Source organism: Balaenoptera borealis (genome assembly GCF_965194805.1).
Source record: "Balaenoptera borealis genome assembly, chromosome: 13".
Classification (NCBI taxonomy): domain Eukaryota; kingdom Metazoa; phylum Chordata; class Mammalia; order Artiodactyla; family Balaenopteridae; genus Balaenoptera; species Balaenoptera borealis.
In genome coordinates this window covers 56,551,418-56,572,338 of record NC_138870.1, presented here as the reverse complement: position 1 = coordinate 56,572,338, position 20,921 = coordinate 56,551,418, and the positions used below count along the sequence as shown (strand labels likewise).

General features: G+C 35.0%; 1 protein-coding gene across 3 annotated transcripts in view; it reads right to left on the bottom strand.

The window, feature by feature from the left end:
• Nucleotides 1-20,921, bottom strand: part of CAND1 (cullin associated and neddylation dissociated 1) — a 43,117-nt gene that overhangs the window by 5,921 nt on the left and 16,275 nt on the right. The window contains exons 2-10 of one of the 3 annotated variants that reach the window (XM_082351180.1): nt 17,851-17,980; nt 13,152-13,306; nt 10,881-11,004; nt 9,320-9,576; nt 9,134-9,239; nt 7,727-7,872; nt 4,216-4,508; nt 2,513-2,654; nt 659-2,152 (exon numbers count right to left, since the gene is read on the bottom strand). In XM_082351180.1, coding sequence (XP_082207306.1) covers nt 659-2,152; nt 2,513-2,654; nt 4,216-4,508; nt 7,727-7,872; nt 9,134-9,239; nt 9,320-9,576; nt 10,881-11,004; nt 13,152-13,236 — 2,647 coding nt within the window. In that variant the 5' untranslated portion in view covers nt 13,237-13,306; nt 17,851-17,980. The remainder of the gene's footprint in view (nt 1-658; nt 2,153-2,512; nt 2,655-4,215; nt 4,509-7,726; nt 7,873-9,133; nt 9,240-9,319; nt 9,577-10,880; nt 11,005-13,151; nt 13,307-17,850; nt 17,981-20,921) is intronic. The other 2 variants (XM_082351178.1, XM_082351179.1) reach the window with 2 other exon arrangements.

Genomic DNA, 20,921 nt, shown 5'->3' with positions numbered 1-20,921 from the left:
AAAAAACCTCTCTTTGGTCAAGAGGGGTATTTCTTATTACTTCCAGGATACTAATGAAGCAAAGTTTACTCATCTTATGAAACATAATCCCATTAGATTTCAAAAGGAACAATTTCTTCCAGGAAGGAGGCGGCCTGAGAGACCAGCAGTGGAGGATCTATCCCTCACAAAAGGGAACTGGTTAAACCCCTGTATGACTGTCAAGTTTTTTGTTAAAAACGAAAGCAATTTCTAAGAATGAATGGCCTTTATTACCTTCTCCTTGGACAACAGGGGTTGACACTGGTAATCTGAAAACTCTTCTTGAATCTTTCATTTGAACCAGGTTAGTTCACCAATTTTAGTACTGTAATTAATTCTAGCAAGCTCCTCTGGCTATATTAATTCAAGAGACATCTGTCCCACATTAAGACAAGAGTAACATTAAAATACATTAAACACTAGAAACTACAACAGATTCATTTAATCATTATCTAACTACACTCTCTTTATCCTTTTAAACAACAAGGTGTCATTTGAATATGGCTCCATATCGTAACATAAGGCAATAGGTTCTACATATAACAAGATACAGAAATGTTTTAACTTCGGCCCATCTTTCCAGGCAACAACTGCTAATAAACAAAAATTTTTTAGATAAGAAAATCTAGGTACCCACCTGATATTAAGTACCCCTTAAGCCGTGGAAGGAGAGTTTCTGGATCAATTAGAGTGAGTTTGCCTAGACATTCAGCAACAACATTCCTGGTTCCTTCTTCTGCACACTCACAGTGCTTTAGCAATAAGGCCCAGATGTTTTCAACATATGGTTTAAGGCCCACCACTGATGCAGAGCTAATAATTTCCTTCAGGGAATGAAGCAGTAGATACTGCCTTTTGGGTTGACTGGTTATTTCTTGTAAGACAAATGGTAGATATTCAGGAAGGTTGCCCACACTAATGCTGCCTAATGCATAGGACGCAGCTGATTTGACTTCTTCACTAGGAGATGAGAAGGCTTCTAATATGACAGATTTTAGTTCCAGCTGCCCACTTAAGTCAATATGATGCCCAACTTCTCCAAGAGAAAGTAGAGCTAAGAGGCGAATAGAATCTGTAGACCTTGAGTTCTTGACATCTTGAATAAACTGACCCACTACAGCTGGTCCTTCTTTAGGGCATGCTCGAGTAAGAGCAGCTACACATTTGGCAATGGAATAATAAGACTGCTTATGAGTAAGAGCTGTGCTCTGAGAATAAACTGGACCGGTCAGCATGCGCAACAAATCCATGTATCCTAGATTATTTGTTCCAGTGACAACCAGAGCTTGGAAAAAGTCTAGCATGGCGCTAAGAGCTCCCCCTTGCAATAAAGGTGATCTAACAAGTCCAATAAGTTCATTGAGAATGGATCCACTTATCTTTGAAAGGGAGGAGGGATACACTTTTGCCAGTGTGGTAAGAAAACTGATAGCCATCTGTGAAACATGCATATCACTTTCGCTGATAAGAGGTGGGAGCTCATCTAGAACTGCATCAATCATGGCAGCTGTCAGGCTATCACTATAGTTTTTAATTAGAATATCTAGAGCAGAAAGGGTACCCAGTTTCAAAGCTCTCTGGTTTTTCCTGAGAAATGAAGCAAGGATAGGAACCCCTTCTCCCAGGACAGGCCTCAAATCTATCTTCAAAGGCGACCCAGCAATCAGTGTCAACGCCTTCACTGTAGTTAACCGCGTAATCTCATTCTTCAGTCTCTCCAAGAAAATCTGAAGGGTATTAGGCAAGTCAGAGCCCAAATTGTCTCCAAGGTTGCAAATAATTTGTCCCATACAGGAAATAGCCCTTTCCTTGACTTCCTGATCAATGTCAGCTGCTTTTAACCTCTTAATGGTACAGGTAAATAGATCTTTGATGTAAGGAGTCGCATCAAACGAGGAAGGCTGATCTAAAGGACGAATTACTTTGACAAGCTGTTGAGTAACAAGAAGTGCTTCAGATGTAATCTTGTAAAATGGATCTCCAACACAAGCCACCACTGGAGGGACCAAAGCTTGAACATGAGGATGGAAGACTTGAGGAGAGTGGTTACAGAGGATTACATATAGACAGGACAAAGCATCAATCTTCAAATTTGACGAGCTTGATTTATCATTCAGTGAGAAAATGATTCCTAAAACCCAACCAAAAAAGAAAAATCCAGTATTTTTATCCATGGCACCTTTATGAATTTAAAGCTAGTTTTAAAATTTAAAACTAATCCCTAAAAGATTGCTAAAGTTCCCACTATATATTATCTCTAAAGCAGTTGAAATTCCACAAGCTATGATAAATATTAAAGTAAAAAATTTTAGGGTACGATTTTAAACTTTTTACTTTTAACTTTAGGTATTCAATGGTTCTGTAAAAAAGTTAGTTCCATGTGCAAAGTTGTCACAAATTATCCTTTTCAAGGAAACAATTATTTAAGCTTATCTAAGTCTTAATAAAGTCCATAATAAGTCCCAAAAGTGATTTACTATTTCTTTCATACCTGGTACAAGTACAGGAATGTGTTGTGTTAGGGCCCCAGGTAATACATTTACCAGTTCAGTTAACATGTTAAAACAACACTGTCGGGTCTTCACACTTTTTTCTTTCATCTGTTTGTGCAGAGCTTTAACAATGTTGGGAACCTGTAATTATCAAGTGCTCATTAGCTGGTTCAGCTATTGGTACTTCCTCAGTACACTTAACACAAATTACAGGGGATGGGGACAAATGGAAGAATTTTTTTGGTCAAATTCCTAATTCCACTAACTAACTGTCAACAATTTGTACAATACAAACTTTGTTGCATCTACTATATATGTTCTCTTGAAACTATATTAGCTTGATACTGATAAATAAGAGAGCAGAGAAAAGCTATCATTAGCTTTCTACAGAGCAACAAAAGTCTTCCTGGATTAATTTTACTTATGAAATGCACAAGACTAAATAGAGATCTAAACAATAAAATAATTTTCAACCAAAACTTTAGGAGCATAATTTATAAATGGTTTTTGAAACTGAAATAGCACATACAAGCAGTTAAAGAAAAAAGACAAATTATGGAAAAGAAACCATTAAATGGGTCCTTGTGTTTGCTTTTTGTTGGCTGTTACAATGAAATCAACCTCACTTCAAATGTAGTTATAAGCGGCAGGAATAAGATTCAAAGACATCTGCTTCTAAACTTTCTAATGTCAGTCAGTAAATACTAAACAGGGAATTTACCAATAAATCTTATGGATGCCAGGATACAGACACATACCATATCGAACAATGATGTGAGAGAACTAGTGGCAAAAGAAAACATCTATCTAATTAATTCACCACAGCATCATCAAAATTTCCTGTGATTTTTATCTGCTTTCCATATACTTAGTCAATTGCTTATGTCCTCCATACACTTTATCTTTTTCTTCTACAATTAATCTTCAGTGTTCACCTCTAAGTTCACCGCAAACTTTTAAAATTTTTACTACTTGAAAACAAGATAGATATGGCATGTACATCCCCTCCTCTGGTTTAGTTGTTTAGTCCCTCTCAAGATCTGTTTTGTAATCTACAAAAATGGACAAATATGTACCCCATAGGGCTGCTGCAGAGACTGCATGTAAGAGAGGCAAATACCTAGCATGTACTAAATATTCAACAAATGGGGGCTATACAGAGCTAACGTTTAGGATCTTAGAAAAGATGTCCTCAAGTGAAAAAATATGTATTTTATCAATAACAATAGCTGGTATATATAAATACTATGTAGCAGGCTTCATTGTATGTTTACATAGATCATATCATCTCTACCTCGGGTAGACAGTTCTAAGTAAACCCTAATTACAAATGAGAAGAGTGAGCCTTAATAAAATGTCTACGTAACTTGTCCAAGATCACACAGCTAAATTAGGAGGGAAGGAAGCTATCAACACAAGTAGTCTAATTCCACCGCCCTAAGATTTCTCCATTAATCAAAGATAAAGACTACTTCACTGAATCTTAAAGCTAATATTGTTTAGCCAGGAAAAATCAAGAAAACTTCAATCAGAATAAATTATTTACAAGTAATGTAATATGAGCATCCATAAACTACTATACAAACATATCCCAGAACTGTTTCTCTAAAGCTATTCTGGAACTCATATTTCCATATAAAAACACCACTTTAAAAGATCACATTTACTAGCATGACCTTTTAAAACACACTTTTAAACTGACCTGACTCTGAAGCATTGTTAAAGGTGTTTCTCCCTGTTCCATTGCATCAGGGTCACACAGCCAACTTTGCACAGGACGAGTTTGCTTCAAAAGAGAAAGGTATGCATGAAAAACATCTGCCTTTACATTCTCTTCACGCTCTTTAAATCTGGATATCAGTGCAGGAGAGACGGTCTTGTAGAATTCTGGAAGCATTTCATGCCTTGTGCTAACTACAGCATCCAAGCACTTAGCAGCTGCACGTCTCACTTTCCAACTCATGTCATCATCGTCACTGTATTCATCATCACTCCCTAAAGAGAAGTTTTAATGTTAACAGGCTATTAATCATAAGAAAAGTTTAATATAGAAACTGAACTGATATTCATAACTAAGATAGTTTTCTAACTTTCCACTAAGATATACAGCAATAGATAGGTTTAAAAAGAACCAGTACTTAAATCGGAGGCAGAATTTACTTATAAAAATTTACACATAAACAAACCTCTAAGGAAAAATTATCTGATTGTGTTTTTAATTTGTTAAACATTTTCTTATTTATGGGTAATGAGCTGCTTATTAACTCTTTAAAATCATTTATTAACACATGAAACTTCTTCAGATTATAAATATTTGTAAAATCATAAATGTCCCAGCCTTTTAAAATAATGTGAATAGAAGTTCAATTCAAAAGATTCACTTGACACTACAGGAAAATCAAACAAACAACTGGGGAGTTTATAAGATAAACTATAAAATAGATTTGTGGTATAGATGATGTGTTAAAAAGAATGATCACCAATCCCAGGTCATGCTGTGAAACTAATTTTTCAGGGGAGAAAAAGAATCCTGACATCAGCTTTCTTTGTGACTACAAGGCTTTTCGCTAAATTTGTTGATGGGCTATTAGGAACAAATATGCATATTCTCAACCTTTCAAGATATTATCTTAATATAGCTTAAATAAACTATACTTTCTCAATTATAACAAGAAAATTCTGCCCACATAACAGAGCACCAGCTTCTCCAAACTCCTGTTAAACATTTAAAACAATATTCCAAGCATAAGCATTAACAATTCTCTCTCACTTAAATATTCTTGCTAACTTTTGTGTGTGTGAAATCTCTGAAAATTATTTCCTTCTAACACCATCAAGCCGAATCAGTTGGGTAACATGAAGTCAGGAGGATGGCCTACATATTAGCAGTTCTCAGGACAGTCTAAAATTACTAACAATAATTTCTTTATTCTTAGATGTAAGAACTATAGTCCTGAAATGATTCCTCAGTGGGGGAAAAAAGATATCATCACTTCTTTGGCTTATATTCCAATTAGCTTAGTGACAGCTAAATGTAGCCAACTATGCCTTGGAAAATTTTCCAATCTCCAGAAGGCTTACTTAATTTCATCTTAGCACTTTATAGTAAAACCCAACCAAATACTGCTAAACCAAGGCATTTGATTTATTCACCAATACCTATTGGAAGAAAAATTATAGGGTACTACCAAATAGATTATTTTAAAGCACATAAATAAATGAAAAATTTCCAATGGCAACCCAACTATAGGAATTACTTTACAGAAATATACTTAAAGGTTATAAAAAATTAAATAGCCTAATCACGAAAATTATGTTGGTTTTATAAGTTACAATAACACTATGATAAAAAGATATTAGGTATAATCCACGTACCTGATAAAGCAGCCGAAGGACCTGGTTTGTTATTCAACATCAGTACTTACCACACTAAAAAAACCAACAATCAAAAAATCTGGAACATAAAATGCTACTCCTTTTTCAAAGGATATTCCTATTATAAGCTAAGGTTTCCCTTCGTTAATATAACACATTTACTGAGTGTCTAATGTGTGTCAAGCACTGTCCCAGGCACTGGGATAAAGCAATTGATAAAGAAGACTAAAATTAAAATCTCTTCCTTCATGAAGCTTACAACCTGGTACGGTAGAAAATAATTTCAGTGTATCAGAAAATGATTAGGTGTAATGAAGAAAATAAAAATGCTGCAAAGGGAGATAGATATGAGTATGAAGTAAGGGGAAAGCCCTGAGATGAGAGACTGGATGAGGAGGGTGTGTAAAAGAAGTGATCAGGTATAACCCCAAAGTTTTTGGCCTGAAAAACTAAGAAGAATGGAGGTGCCATTCTGAGAAGGAGAAGTCTAAAGAAGAAACAGGTTCGGGCAGGCAGTGGGGGAAGGGTGGAGAGAAGATATTTTAGACATCTAAGCAGTAAATCAATTAAGCAGTTGCATATATGAACCTGGAATTCACAGGAAAGGTCTGGGATAAAGGTAAAATTTGGCTTTTCAGCATATTGATATTAAAGCTAAGAGACTAGATGAGATCAACAAGATCATAAGAACATAACAGAGAAGTCAAGGACTAAGCCCAGAAATACTCCAAAGTATAGTGGTCAGGGTGATGAAGAGGAACCAGCACAGAGACTGAAAAGGAGTAATCACAAAGATAGGAGGGTGTGGTATCCTGGAAGTTAAATAAAGAAATGCTGCTGAGAACTGAGGAATAGGCAGACTCAAACATTTGAGGTCACTGGCAATCACTGGAAAACTGGATTTAAGAGAAAAGGGGAAAAAAGGAGCTGGAGAGCATTCATTCTTTTGAAGAGTTCTGTTGTAGTGGAAAGAAATTGGGCAGTATCTGCTTGACTCTAAAATGGGATTAAGAGAGGTTTTTTGCACCTTTTTTTTTTAAAAAAAAAAAAGATGGATGAAATTACAGACTTTAGAGCAAAGTCATTACCTAAATTCATTCAAAGAATCAAACTTAAAAGTATAATTAACAGGAAATCCACAGATGCATGTACCCAATAACTTAAACATTTCTATTATGATTCTTTTAATACTAGCAGAAACAACTAAACACGAGCAACCCTGTGTCCTTGAAGTGCTACTCCTTTCCAGAGTAAATACCACAAATCACAGCACAATGACATCAATCATACGAGCCTCAGAAATGCTAAAATTATTCATGAAAGTTAAATGGAGCCTCAAACAATATTTAGGATTTCTCATTAAAGTAACTATGTATGAAACCAACCAAACTGCTATGAATATGTTATCTATAGGTATAATTTTTAAAATAACATTCATTTCCCTCCTTACAAAAACACTGTAGAAAATTTGAAAAATAAAGAACAAAAGTCACTTATAATTGCTTGCCAAGAGAAAAACACTAGTAACATTTTTTTCACCATATTTAAAAAAATAAAACTGGGACAGAGTAATTTTTGCTACCCACTTTTCATTCAACTTATTAACTGCTTTAACAAGAACATGATTTTGAACATGTTGCATAGCAGTTCAATACATGGATGCCCCATACTTTTTTAAATCAATTTGCTCTTGTTGAATATTGTGGTTATTCCCACTTTCACTATCATAAACAAACAAACAAACAAACACAGTACAATCTGGGTAAGAATCACCTCCATCTATAACACTGGGTCTTTCATGAAAATGTAACAAATTCCTTCTACTTAATTTGAAATACCTTGGTCATCATCATCACCACCATCCGCATCCATGGCATTTTCATCTTCATCTTCATCATCGTAATTATAATTTGGATCATAAGTAAGATACTTAAGACATATATTTATAATGGTAGAAACATGAGGATATACTTCCTTAGGACATCTGAAGAAAAAAACAAAAGCTGCCTTGAATAATTATACTTTTCTCCTTGATTCAGTATCTGCCAATTTTGCTTTATTACCAGATTTTTTTCCCTTCCCTTTAACATAGTAAAGTGGTTTCCAGCCCTCAACACCAATGATCCTTCATCTTTCCCTCCCACTGACTTCAGGTTTTAAAAAAGATTTACTTTTCAAATTACTCTTATTTAATCAATTTTAAGATGAACTCCACCCCCCCACACACACTTTAACATCTCTGAAGTCAGATGATTCCTATAATAAATGGTATGACGTAGTTAGTGTGGGGTCATACAGAGAGAAATCTGAATATGCTCCATCTTCTCAACACACGACTAGAACACCAAGTCCAGATAAATGTATTCTTCAGTAACTAGGATTATTGGTGAAAATGCCAGTGTACATTCATCTAGGCCTGGTCTTCTAACTTTATGTTGAGAAAAGACAGAACATATAATAAATGCCCAACAATAAATAATTTGTATTTCTCAATTAAAAGGACAGAAATGAATCTCACAATTTCTGATTTTAACAATTTGATATGACTATAAAAGCTCCCTATCAAAAACCATGAGTGGCAAATAACTACTTATAATTACTGAAAATAACAACAGTGAAGTCTCAAGACACTGTGCTACTACACTGTCAATTCTAGCCAAAAGCAAAAAAAAAAACAAAAACCCCCAAATCTCACTACTTAGCCAGTATGGCCTTCTTGTACCTAAATACAGTTTTTATTATTAGAACCAAGGTTCCAAAACTGAGAATCACTGCCCTAGCAAAATGGCTGTAACACATCTCAAAAACTGTTGAAGAGATATGAAATTCACTAGTATACATTACTGACCAGATTAATTTCTGACCAAATTAATTAATTCTGACCAGATTAATTAATTTATCCTGGTACTCTCTCAGGATAAAGACTACATTATTAAAGTAAACTGAAAGACAATTATAAATACCTTTCCCAAGTTTTTAAAGAAAAGTCCTAACAATAAGAAGGAAACATTTCAAAATAAATGTAAGGATTTTATTTTAAAATAAAGATGATATTCGCTTCAAATACTGTATTGGTTATCAGTCATTGTTTAATAAAAACTTAATTAAAACACATTTGAAATCCAAAACTCAATCCCAGCTGTCAGTAAAACCCATTTCTCCTCACCCACCTAATCTAGATCTTAATTATTACTCTATTCTTAAGAAAAATTTTTATTTGAAAAATATAGATCTTAAAAACTTGCCTTCTCACAAATGATTCAAAGGCTTGAATGCAGTACTCTCTTAATTCATCGTCATCTACATTACAAAATTTTACCACCAAAGGAATTATCTTCTCAAGGTATTCACCTAAGAAAAGCATATTAGTTCTTATAAACATTCGTTAATATTTTTTAAAGAAAACTTTTCAATACATAAATATTTCTTACCTATTCTATGACCAGCTTGCCTACTAATAGCAGCAATACATTGTATGTAGGTTCTTGTTGTTGACATGGAATCATTTTTGGACAACTCTGACAAAAGATGTTCAATAAGATCAACAAAAACTATATTTCCACAGCTCATAACCAGATGGCCAAGAGCAATAATGGTTCTTTTCCTCACTGCAAGTCTAGGGCTGGTCAACTGGGGGAGCAGACAGGTCAGAATTGAAGGATGGAAATTAACAAGAAGTCCTCCTTGCCTTAAAGTAAAATAAAAAGAAAACAAATAAATACAAGATGTCCAAGTACTACTGAAATGTCTGCCCTCTGACCATCTCTTGATTACCCCTTCTCCCTATTGTCTTTCCTCTACAAATCTACACACTAAGTTTCAACGATCTTGTTGGTCCAACCCTCTCTTTCAAATCATTTCACATGTGCAGTTCAATGACTCAATAGCAGTCAAACATCTGTGTCCTGCCAGGATAGTGCTAGTGATCAGGTCACACACAGGACAAAAGGTCTAACTGAATTTTCACTACTTATCAAATTAAGCATAAATTCCTCACCCTCCTCAACAAGACTCCAATGTATCAAAATGATCTCCTACCACTTTTCTATTCATTCTATATTCTGGAAAATTAGAATACAATGTTTCCCAACTCAAGACTACTTACATATTCTGATATATTCTATGTTTAAGCATAGACACCAGTGCCCTACCCACTTTTCAAAACTAAATTCAAACGCCACTGTTTCCATAACAAACTTTCTTGGATCCTTCCATTTTAAACCCCCAAATACACTATACTCTCCGTTAATATTTGGTCCAATTCTGCCTTACATTATAGCCATTTGTGTTCTTACCTCCTATAGCAAAGTATAAGCTCTTTGTGTGCTAGGATGATAGCTCTTCACTTTTACTATATATTTGTACCACATGAAGGCACCTGATTATTTTCAAGTTCAAGTGAATTAGCCACAAATAACAGACAAATAATGATGACATATAATGATTATAAGAATCAGGGACAAACTGAAACTGACAGGTCTTTTAAGGTTACTTCCCCCTTGGACTTGCTTAGATCTCTTTCTATCTTCTGAAGTTTGACTTCCAAAGGAAAAGTAGAAAAGCAACAAATATATAAAGCCAAGTTCCTTCCACCCTCACAACACATGCTCTAAAAACATGGTTGCTGAAGAATACCAGCATTATTTTAACTGGAAAACTTGCCACTCCTACCAGCACATCTCCTTATCCAAGTAGATCATTGTATTCAAGAATACCAAAGAGTAAAACAAAATATAAAAACTCTGCTGAAATATTTAAATCACAAATTTTATTATTTTTCAAAACTACAAGAAATATGGTTGCTATGCAGTATTACATGATAATATAATTAGCTTTTTTCTTCCCTCACTCCTAACCACACACATTTATAAAACAGACACAATTTAAACATGAATAATTTTAGACCAAGTTTTATTGTATTTATCAGAAAGGGTTCTTAACAAATGCACAAATATTTGTATTATAAGTAATACAAACAATAGTCATGTTTACCTGCTCAGCATATCAGCCATAATATCCAAGGCTTCTAGCTGAACAGAGACATCTTCCTGCTTTGCTATTGCACTGGTAAGACGCCCAGTAATCTTTTTACATACATTAGCAGCTAATGCAGAGCCTGCATGAATAAGAAACCGATTATGATTTCAAGGCAAGTATGTTGAATTCCACCTCATATTCATGCTAGTTAGCAAATATTCAGCAACTCTAAACTTGATTTTAAAACTGACTCAAGAGATCCATGTCAGAAAAATATGTTTCAAGGGACTTCCCTGGCGGTCCAGTGGTTAAGGCTTCGCCTTCCAACGCAGGTGGCAAGGGTTCGATTCCTGGTTGGGGAGCTAAGATCCCACATGCCTCGAGGCCAAAAAACCAAAACATAAAACAGAAGCAATATTGTAACAAATTCAATAAAGACTTTAAAAATGGTCCACATCAAAAAAAATCTTAAAAAAGAAAAATATGTTTCAAAACACGTTGTTTTTCAATCAAATAATTTATTAGACATAAGTAAGAATTAGACCCCGCTGCAGGAGTACATGACACAGGGAAAACAGTATCGATTCAGTAAACTCTACTGGACAACTATTTCTGTGCACTGGCACGAATGCCAGCTATGGAGCTAATAGTAACTGTAGTGCTTACACCTCTAGGTTGGAAAGCAGCGATGACATTTTTCTCTATTTAAGTCCTCTTTACTAATAATCTAATAAGATCCTTTCCAATCCAAACAAAGTAGAAATGTTGTTCCAGGAGACTCATCAATAAAGATTATGACTATTTTAAAGTAGATCTGTGTTGTTACTGACCAGGGAGGAAAAAAAAGGAAACAAGAAACTGTGAAAGTAAAAATCTGAATGGTTAATAGAATTCTTGTTAGAGCCAGAAATCAGCTAAAAACAAACATGTTTCAATGAGAGGGAAAAAATGAGGAAAATATCAATGTAGCTAATACAACTATAAATAACATACTTCAGAGTTGGTGAAATAAAGTAACATTGGCATGATATAGTGAAAAAAACCCATCACCTTTGCATTAAAAGATAATGGGGGGCTTCCCTGGTGGCACAGTGGTTGGGAATCTGCCTGCTAATGCAGGGGACACGGGTTCGGGCCCTGGTCTGGGAGGATCCCACATGCCGCGGAGCAACTGGGCCGGTGAGCCACGGCTGCTGAGCCTGCGCGTCTGGAGCCTGTGCTCTGCAACGGGAGGGGCCGCGATGGTGAGAGGCCCCCGCACCGCGGTGAGGAGTGGCCCCCGCTTGCCACAGCTAGAGGAAGCCCTCGCACAGAAACGAAGACCCAACACAGCCAAAAACTAAATAAATAAATAAATTTTCTAAAAAAAGATAATGGGTATGAATCTTCATCCAACCAGGTAATCAAAACTTTGGATTAATTAACTTAATCTCTGAATTTCAGTTCCCTTATTAACAATCTACATTAAGACCTCCCATATGACTGACATTTTTAGACAAAGTGAAATACTATACACGCACTATCTAGCATGATACCTAGCATAGAGAATAATAAATATTTATTAAGTAAATGAGTGAAAACTACATACTAAGACTACATTATTACCAATATATATCTTTCCATGAAAGAGAGAGTAATTTCACCCCATTTGCAGATGAGACAGTAACTTTAGCCTGCAATTTTAGCCTATAGCTTAGCAGTCAAGACAAATTCTAAAACTTACATTACATAAACATCTGTCAGAGGTCAAAAGCTAATTACTTGACAAATTCGTTAATTGCAGTTTTAAATTTTAAAAAAATTATAAGTAGCTATAAAAGGCTCAGCCTTAATTAAATATACTAGTAAACTGAACTCTTTCACAGCTGTCTTAATGGTGCCAAGTTTTACATCATAAATTCTAAAGCAAAGCAAAACTAACACTGAAAATAGAAAGCTAATCGGAAATAATTCATGATTTTGGTTATCTTTTCTCTCATTGCATAGGCTGGCTTAACTCTACTCTGCAAGTCACGTTAATACAATATAAAATCTTGCTCCAACATAAAAATCCTTCAGAACTGGTATTCCAAAGAGATACTTAAATTCAATCAAAATAATATTTTTAAGCAAAACTATAAGACTCCAGACTTTTTTTTCTTCACTATTCAAAGGGATGCTTACAAAGATCTTTTAGGGATAGATACCTCTCTCCCTCCCTGGTCAGGAGGAAAAAAAAAAAAAAGGTGGAGGAGAAATACCTCCATTCATAAAAGGGAAATAGGAGAAAAAAGCATTCTTGCTTACCACTGGAAGCTGGAGGGAGTTCTCCAATTACTGTTTTAAGGCCAATACTCGAAATATCTCGAAGTTGCTCTTTATCAGAAAGCATGTTAGTGCAGAGGGTATCTACAATTGTCTCTACTTGGTATTCTTTCACTTTACTCACTAAAGGGCCAAGACTGTAACATAAAAAAGAAAAAACATTTTTTTAATCTAGATAAACAAAAACAGAAAAACAGATGAGTGAAAACATTAACTTTTCTGCCTAGCAACTGTCAACACGAAATAAATGCTATGCCTGTAACATAGATAGTATACGAATAAGAGTGTTAAAAAATTCTTAATAAGCTCTTTGCAGTTTCCAATTTTTTCCCACTTACTTTCATCACAGTATCATGAAACTCAAGATGCTTTCACCCTCTCCCGCCAAACACCTCAAATACATACATCTTTTAATAATAAACAGGCTAATTAGGAGTCTGCTCCTAACAAGGATCCTATGATTTACCTGCAATAGAAATTCCATCCAGTATATCACATTTTGCCAACTGTGACCTTTCCTTCCTACCATCTATCACCAACTCCAACTCATGAATCAAAAAATTTATATTCTTTTTATTTTCTTGTTTAAATTTTAAAAGCATCAAGTAACTGGGAAAAGCTCTTCCACTGTGTCCTTTCCACAGAATTTAGCACATCGGAGATAATGTTTGGTGCATGACTATTCATTGAGGAGCCACTGTATTCAAGACTGTATGGAATAACAAAAGTATGGCCCCCATCTTCAAAAATTTACCATCTGGTTGGTGAGGTAAGGAACTCACATAACTACTTTAGAAATTATGCAGGCATTCACTACTCTGCACAATTAAAAAAAATGTAAAAAACTTTTAAATTCAATGTTAGTATTTATTTACAGACAGGAGACTGCACCTCGGAGACAAGTTTTTAGGTACTTGTATTTATGGGGTACAGTTAGAAAAAAAGAGCATTTCAAATGAGAGACTAGAATGAATAGAATACATGCTGAAAGAAATGAGAAGTCAAAAGAATTGCTTGATGCAAAAGACAGATGAAACACAAAATAGGAAAGGCAAACACCTGGGACATTAAGGAGAATCTTTAAAGTTAGGCCAATGAATTTAAATGTGATATGGTAAAGTTGGGAGCCAATGCATTTTCTCAAGCATTAGTGACATGATGAAAATAATTTAATTTGATAAATGCTCAGATCAATGTCTCACATGCAGATTCTCAATAAATAACAGCTGACTGCTTGACTAGAAAAGTAGTAGGCAGTATGATTTGGAGAATTAAGAAAGAAGAAAAATAAACAAAGAAGTTGGAGAAATCCATGAACAGCTCAATCCAACTGGATGGAAATGATAATAAGGCACACGGCATATATGTAGAGACCTAATGTGAAATAATACAAATTGGGATTGAAAATAAAAGGAATTCCAAAAATGAATTTAAAGACTTCTAGCTTCTAAAATGGCAAAATAGCTCTGTTGGACTAAACCTCCTGCAGATAACAATTACAAAATCTCTAAAACTGTATTTTAGAAAACAACAATTTGAATGCATAATGATGGAACTAAAAACAGATGGGGCTTCCCTGGTGGCGCAGTGGTTGAGAATCTGCCTGCCAATGCAGGGGACACGGGTTTGAGCCCTGATCTGGGAAGATCCCACGTGCCGTGGAGCAACTAGGCCCGTGAGCCACAACTACTGAGCCTGCGCGTCTGGAGCCTGTGCTCCGCAACAAGAGAAGCCGCGACAGTGAGAGGCCCGCGCACCGCGATGAAGCGTGGCCCCCGCTTGCCACAACTAGAGAAAGCCCTCGCACAGAAACGAAGACCCAACACAGCCAAAAATAAATAAATAAATAAATTAATTTTAAAAAAGAAAAAAACGGATAAAAAGTGTCTACCCAGAATTCCATATTCCATGAAATCACCCTTTAAAAATGAAGAATAATAAAAATTTATATTAAAGACAACTTCAGATAAAAGCTGAGACTACATGGCAACCAGACCTATACTACAGAAATTGCCAAGGGAAGTTCTTTAGGCTAAAGGAAAATTAAACCAGATGATAACTCAGATTTACAGAAAGGAATAAAGATCACCAGAAATGGTAAATGTGTAGAAAAGGCTACATTTAAGAGACTATATATTTTTTCTCCCAACTATCAATAATACTGTATTATGGACACACACACACAAATTTAAAAAACAATAGTAGCACATAGCCAGGAGGAAGGTAAATGGAAAAATGTTATTTCAAGGTTTACATAATTTATATCAAGTGGTACAATATTAACTTTTAAGACTGTGGTAAATTTAAGATGCAATTTATAATCCATAGCCTAGAGTAACAATTTTAAGAATAACACAAAGATGATGTATCTGAAAAGTCAAAAGACGAAATCAAAATTAAATATTATAAAACAAGACACTTCCCAACTTTTGATTTCAGGAACCCTTTTAACACTCTGAAAATCAATGAAGACCCCAAAGAATTTTTCTTTATGTGGGCTGTATGTATCTGTCAATGCTTACCACATTAAAAATTAAAAGTAACAATAATAAAGGCACATGTTAACATAAATTTAACATTTTTAAGGAATAACTATATTTTCCAAAAAACAAAAAATGAGAAAAATAGCTGTTTCACATTTTTGCAAATTAATGTTTTGGCTTAAAACAACTGGATTCTCACATCTGCTTTTGCATTCAATTTTTTGTGATATAACATGTCATGTAGCCTGTGGAAATTATACCGTATACTTATGGGAAAATGAGCATCAAAGGGTAAATAACACCTTAGTATTACTCATATTACAGTTTTGAACTTTCATGGTCACAGATGTCCCAGGGACCCCCAAATCAAACTTTGAGAACTGCTGCTATAAAATATCTGATTAACCCAAAAGAAGGCATGAAAAAAAACAATTAAAAACAAACCCCCCCAAAAAAACACACAACAAAAGAAACAAATGAAAAAAAAAAAAAAGTAAAATGGCACCACCTAAATCTAACTACATCAATACTTACAATAAACAACAATGGACTAAAACACTCATATCAACGGGAAGAAATTATGAAACTGAATAGAAGGAAAAAAAGCAAGACCCAACCATCTGCTGTCTACAAGACACATAATTTTAAAACACAGGACTCCCCTGCTGGCACAGTGGTTAAGAATCCGCCTGCCAATGCAGGGGACACGGGTTCGATCCCTGGTCCGGGAAGATCCCACATGCTGCGGAGCAACTAAACCCATGCACCACAACCACTGAGCCTGCGCTCTAGAGCCCATGAGCCACAGCTACTGAGCCCACGTGCCACAACTACTGAAGCCCGCACACCTAAAGCCAGTGCTCCGCAACAAGGGAAGCCACCGCAATGAGAAAGAAGTTGGTGCACCGCAACGAAGAATAGCCCCCACTCGCCTCAACTAGAGAAAGCCCATGTGAGCAGCACCAAAGACCCAATGCAGCCAAAAAATAAACAAATACAAACACAGATTAAAAACTGAAATAGAAGAATACACTAATCTTAAAAAAAAACTGGAGCAGCTATATGAACATAAGAAAAAATATATTCCAAGGAAAAATATATTCCAAATGTATTTAAAAAGAAACATTTTATACTCATAAAAACATCAAACATTAGGAAGACATAATTATAAATGCGTATGCCCCTAATCATACAACTTTAAAATACATGAAGCAAAAATTGGCATTAAAGAGAAAAACAGATAAATTGACAATTATAGTTGGAAATTTTAACACTCTTTTCTCAGTATTTAATATTAAGAAAAGAAAAAAAAATCACAAAGGATATAAATCTGAACAACACTACCAGCTACCCTGACCTACCATTTATAATATACCATACCCAACTACTGTAGAATATGCTTTCAAGTGGACAGGGAACATCCACATCCAAGACCTATCATATGGTGAACCATAAAACCAATCTCAATGAGCAGACAAAAGAAACCAAAACAAACAAATAAACTTCCCTGAAACCTTAGAGAGTATGGTTCTCTGACCATATGCAATTAAGTTAGAAACCATTAAAAATAAAAATAAAGATCTAGATAGCCTCCAAGTATTTGAAAATTGCTTCTAAATAATCACAATGGAGATTAAAAATATTTCAAACTGAATGATAATAAAAATACCACAATTTACTTAGAGGAGAATATATACCTTTAAATGTTTAAGAATTAGAAAGGAAAAAAATGAGTGGAAAGGAAGGAATAATAAAAGAGAAGCAATCAGTTAAATAAGGCAACAGACAATAGGGAAAATAACAAACCCTAAAGTCAGTTCTTTGATAAGATTAGTAAAGTTGGTAAATCCCTGATTAAGTGAATTGAGGGGGGAAAAAAAAGAGAAATCACAAATTACCAAAATCAGGATCGAAAGAGGGGGATATTCACTGATGACGATTGTTTAGACAGACTATCCCGAGGAATCAACAAAAATTACTGTAATAATTATGAGATACTACGGTTTGCAGTTAAAAGATTCAGTATTGTTTATTGTTGATTCTCTTCTAATATTTCTATAGCGTCAACACAATCTCAATCAAAATTTGAGCAAGCTTACTTTTAAAACAGAAATTAACATTCTAAAATCTACATGGAAATACAGAGAACTTAAAAAATCAAAATATTCTTGAGAAAAGAATGAAGCTAGAGAACTTACACTACCTTACTTCAGACTTCTATAGATCTACACCAGCGTTTCTCAACCAGGGATGACTTTTGCCCTTCAACAGACATTTGGCAAAGTCTGGAGACATTTTTGGTTGTTCCTACTGGAGGATGAAGGAATGCTACTGGCAAAAATAGTGGGTAAAGGCTTAGATACTGCTAAACATCCAACAACACACGCAATACACAAGATACCTCACCATAACAAAGAATTATCTGGCCCCAAAACTCAACAGCGCCAAGCCTGAAAAAGCCTGAGCTATGCTAATAAAACTGTATGGTACTGGCATTAGAACAGACAAATAGATCAGTGGAACAGAATAGAGTCTAGAAATAGACTTACACTTTTATAATCAACTGACTTTGACAGAGATGTCAAAGCAATTCAGTACCAAAACGAAGATGTTTTCAATAAATTGGTACTTCAACAACTGTATTTCCATATGGAAAAAAAACAGCTCAATTCCCACTTGACAAAAATTAATTCTAGATCACAGGACTAAAAATAAAAGCTGAAACTACAAAGCTTTTAGATGAAAACACAAGAGAAAAATCTTTGCAACATAAACAAAGATTTCTTCAGCACAGAAAGCAATAACCATAAAAGCTGAAATTAATTTATAAATTAAATCAAACTAAACTAAATTTTAAAATAAATTAAAAACTTAAGATCATCAAATTGGGAGAAAATACTATAAGACATATATGTGCCAAAGGACCTATATCCAGAATATATGAACTCCTATAATTCAACAGTAAAAAGACAGCCTCAATTTTAAAAACAGGGAAAAGTCCACAAAAAAAATAAATAAATGGCCAATAAACAAAATAACATTAGACATCATTAGTCATCAGGGAAATGTAAATTAAAACTACACCTAGGGCTTCCCTGGTGGCACAGTGGTTGAGTCTGCCTGCCAATGCAGGGGACACGGGTTCGAGCCCTGGTCTGGGAAGATCCCACGTGCCGCGGAGCAACTGGGCCCGTGAGCCACAATTGCTGAGCCTGCGCGTCTGGAGCCTGTGCTCTGCAACAAGAGAGGCCGCGATAGTGAGAGACCCGTGCACCGCGATGAGGAGTGGCCTCCGCTTGCCACAACTAGAGAAAGCCCTCACACAGAAACGAAGACCCAAACACAGTCATTAATTAATTAATTAATTAATTAAACAAAAAAAGTATTAAAAAAAAAAAAAAAACTACACCTATACACCAACTGGAATAGCTAAAACTAAAGAGTGACACAACCGGGATTTCCTTGGTGGTCCAGTGGTTAAGACTCCGCGCTTCCACCCCTGGTAGGGGAACTAAGATCCCGCATGCCGCGGCCCAAAAAAAAAAGAAGAGTGACACAACCAACTGCTGATGATAATGTGGAAAAACTGGTACTTTCATGTAAAATGGTAAAAATACTTCGGCAAACAATTCCACAGTTTCTTAAAAATCTAAATGGACAACAGCAATTTCACTCTTCCTAAGAAATAAAGACACATGTCCTGAAAAGGACTCACACAAGAATGTTCACTGTCTCTTTATTCACAATAGCCAAACCTAGGAAGATATCATTGTGCTATCAATGAACTACTAATCAGTAATAAAAAGTCACAAAACACTAATACATCCAACATAAAACCAATTTAAGGTGAACAATGTTGACCTTAAGTAGGGAAGTTGTGAGGTAAGGACACAATTTTATCTTTTTCAAATGGTTATCCAGTGCTTTGAAAAAAGGTCCAGCTTTTCTCATGATGCCACCAACTGCATCATGTATCGAATACTTTCCATTCCATTTTACACTACTGGTCTATTAATGCCTCACTACCTCACTGCTTTCCTTAGATCAACGTAAGAGTATGTTTTCGTATCTAGTAGGGCTAGCCAACACACCTCCAACTCCAGAAATTTTCAGGGAATTTTTTGTCTGTCTTGAGCAAATACCCTGTCCCTCTTCTCCCTTCCACCAAAATATACTTTAGAATCAACTTGTCTAGCTTGTGGAAAAAACTTACTGATTTTTAGAATTAAGTTAGCATTAAAATAACCTGGAGAGAACTGACAACCCTGTTGAGTTATCTTATCCAAGGACCTGAGATGTCTTTCCATTGGTTCCAAGTACATTTTTCTGCAAGTACGTTTTTGTTATTGGTCAAGAGTAAAGCTTTTCTTCTATAAAAGAAAGTTTTTAAAAAGAAAATTGTAACCTTACCTTAAACCACGCAACACCCTCACCCAAGGTCACCAATGTAACATTTCTTGTCACATTTATTGCTAGGCATTTTGTCTTTCTGTTACTATAATAAATGGACATTTGCTTCCATATCTTCTAACTGGTTATTTGCTTATGTGAAGGCTACTTATTTTTGTTCATTAATTTTACATCCAGTTCCTTCACTGAATTCTTATTGTTTACATTATTTTTTTCTTCCTCTGATCTATTAACATGATGGAATAAAAATATTAATAAAGCACATAATATTAAACTGTCCTTATACTCCTGGGATAAATGAACCCCACTTGGTCAAAGTATACTATACTTAATGTATTGTTGGATTTTATTTTGAACATTTAAATGAAACTGGTGTGTAGTTTTCTTTTTTAGTGTTGTATTTAGTCAGAATTTATCATCAGTATTTGGTTTAAAAAAAAGACTGCAAGGTTTTCATACTTTATGTTCTGAAATAGTTCAAAAACTATCTATACTGGAATTATCTGCTCTTTGAGGTTTCAAAGAGTTGTGTGAAAGATTTCTGGGCATGAGTTTCTTTTGGGTGATGAGTCTTTGATAAATTTTCCAATTTCTATCTATTAGGATTTTCCCTCCTCCAAGAATCAGTTCTTGGGTTTTATCACCTAATATATTACTTTTGTTAATATCTTAATTCCTTTCTTATTTTCCTGAATATACGTCATTTTCCCCCCAACCTGTTAAATTTTAAGTATAAAAGATCATCAAAAGCTCAAACGCTCAGGTTTCTAACAAGATTCATACTCAAGTGAACAAAGAAGACCTGTGTACCTCGTACCTCTCACCTCTCAATCTGGGACAAAGCCTACATTTTATTACC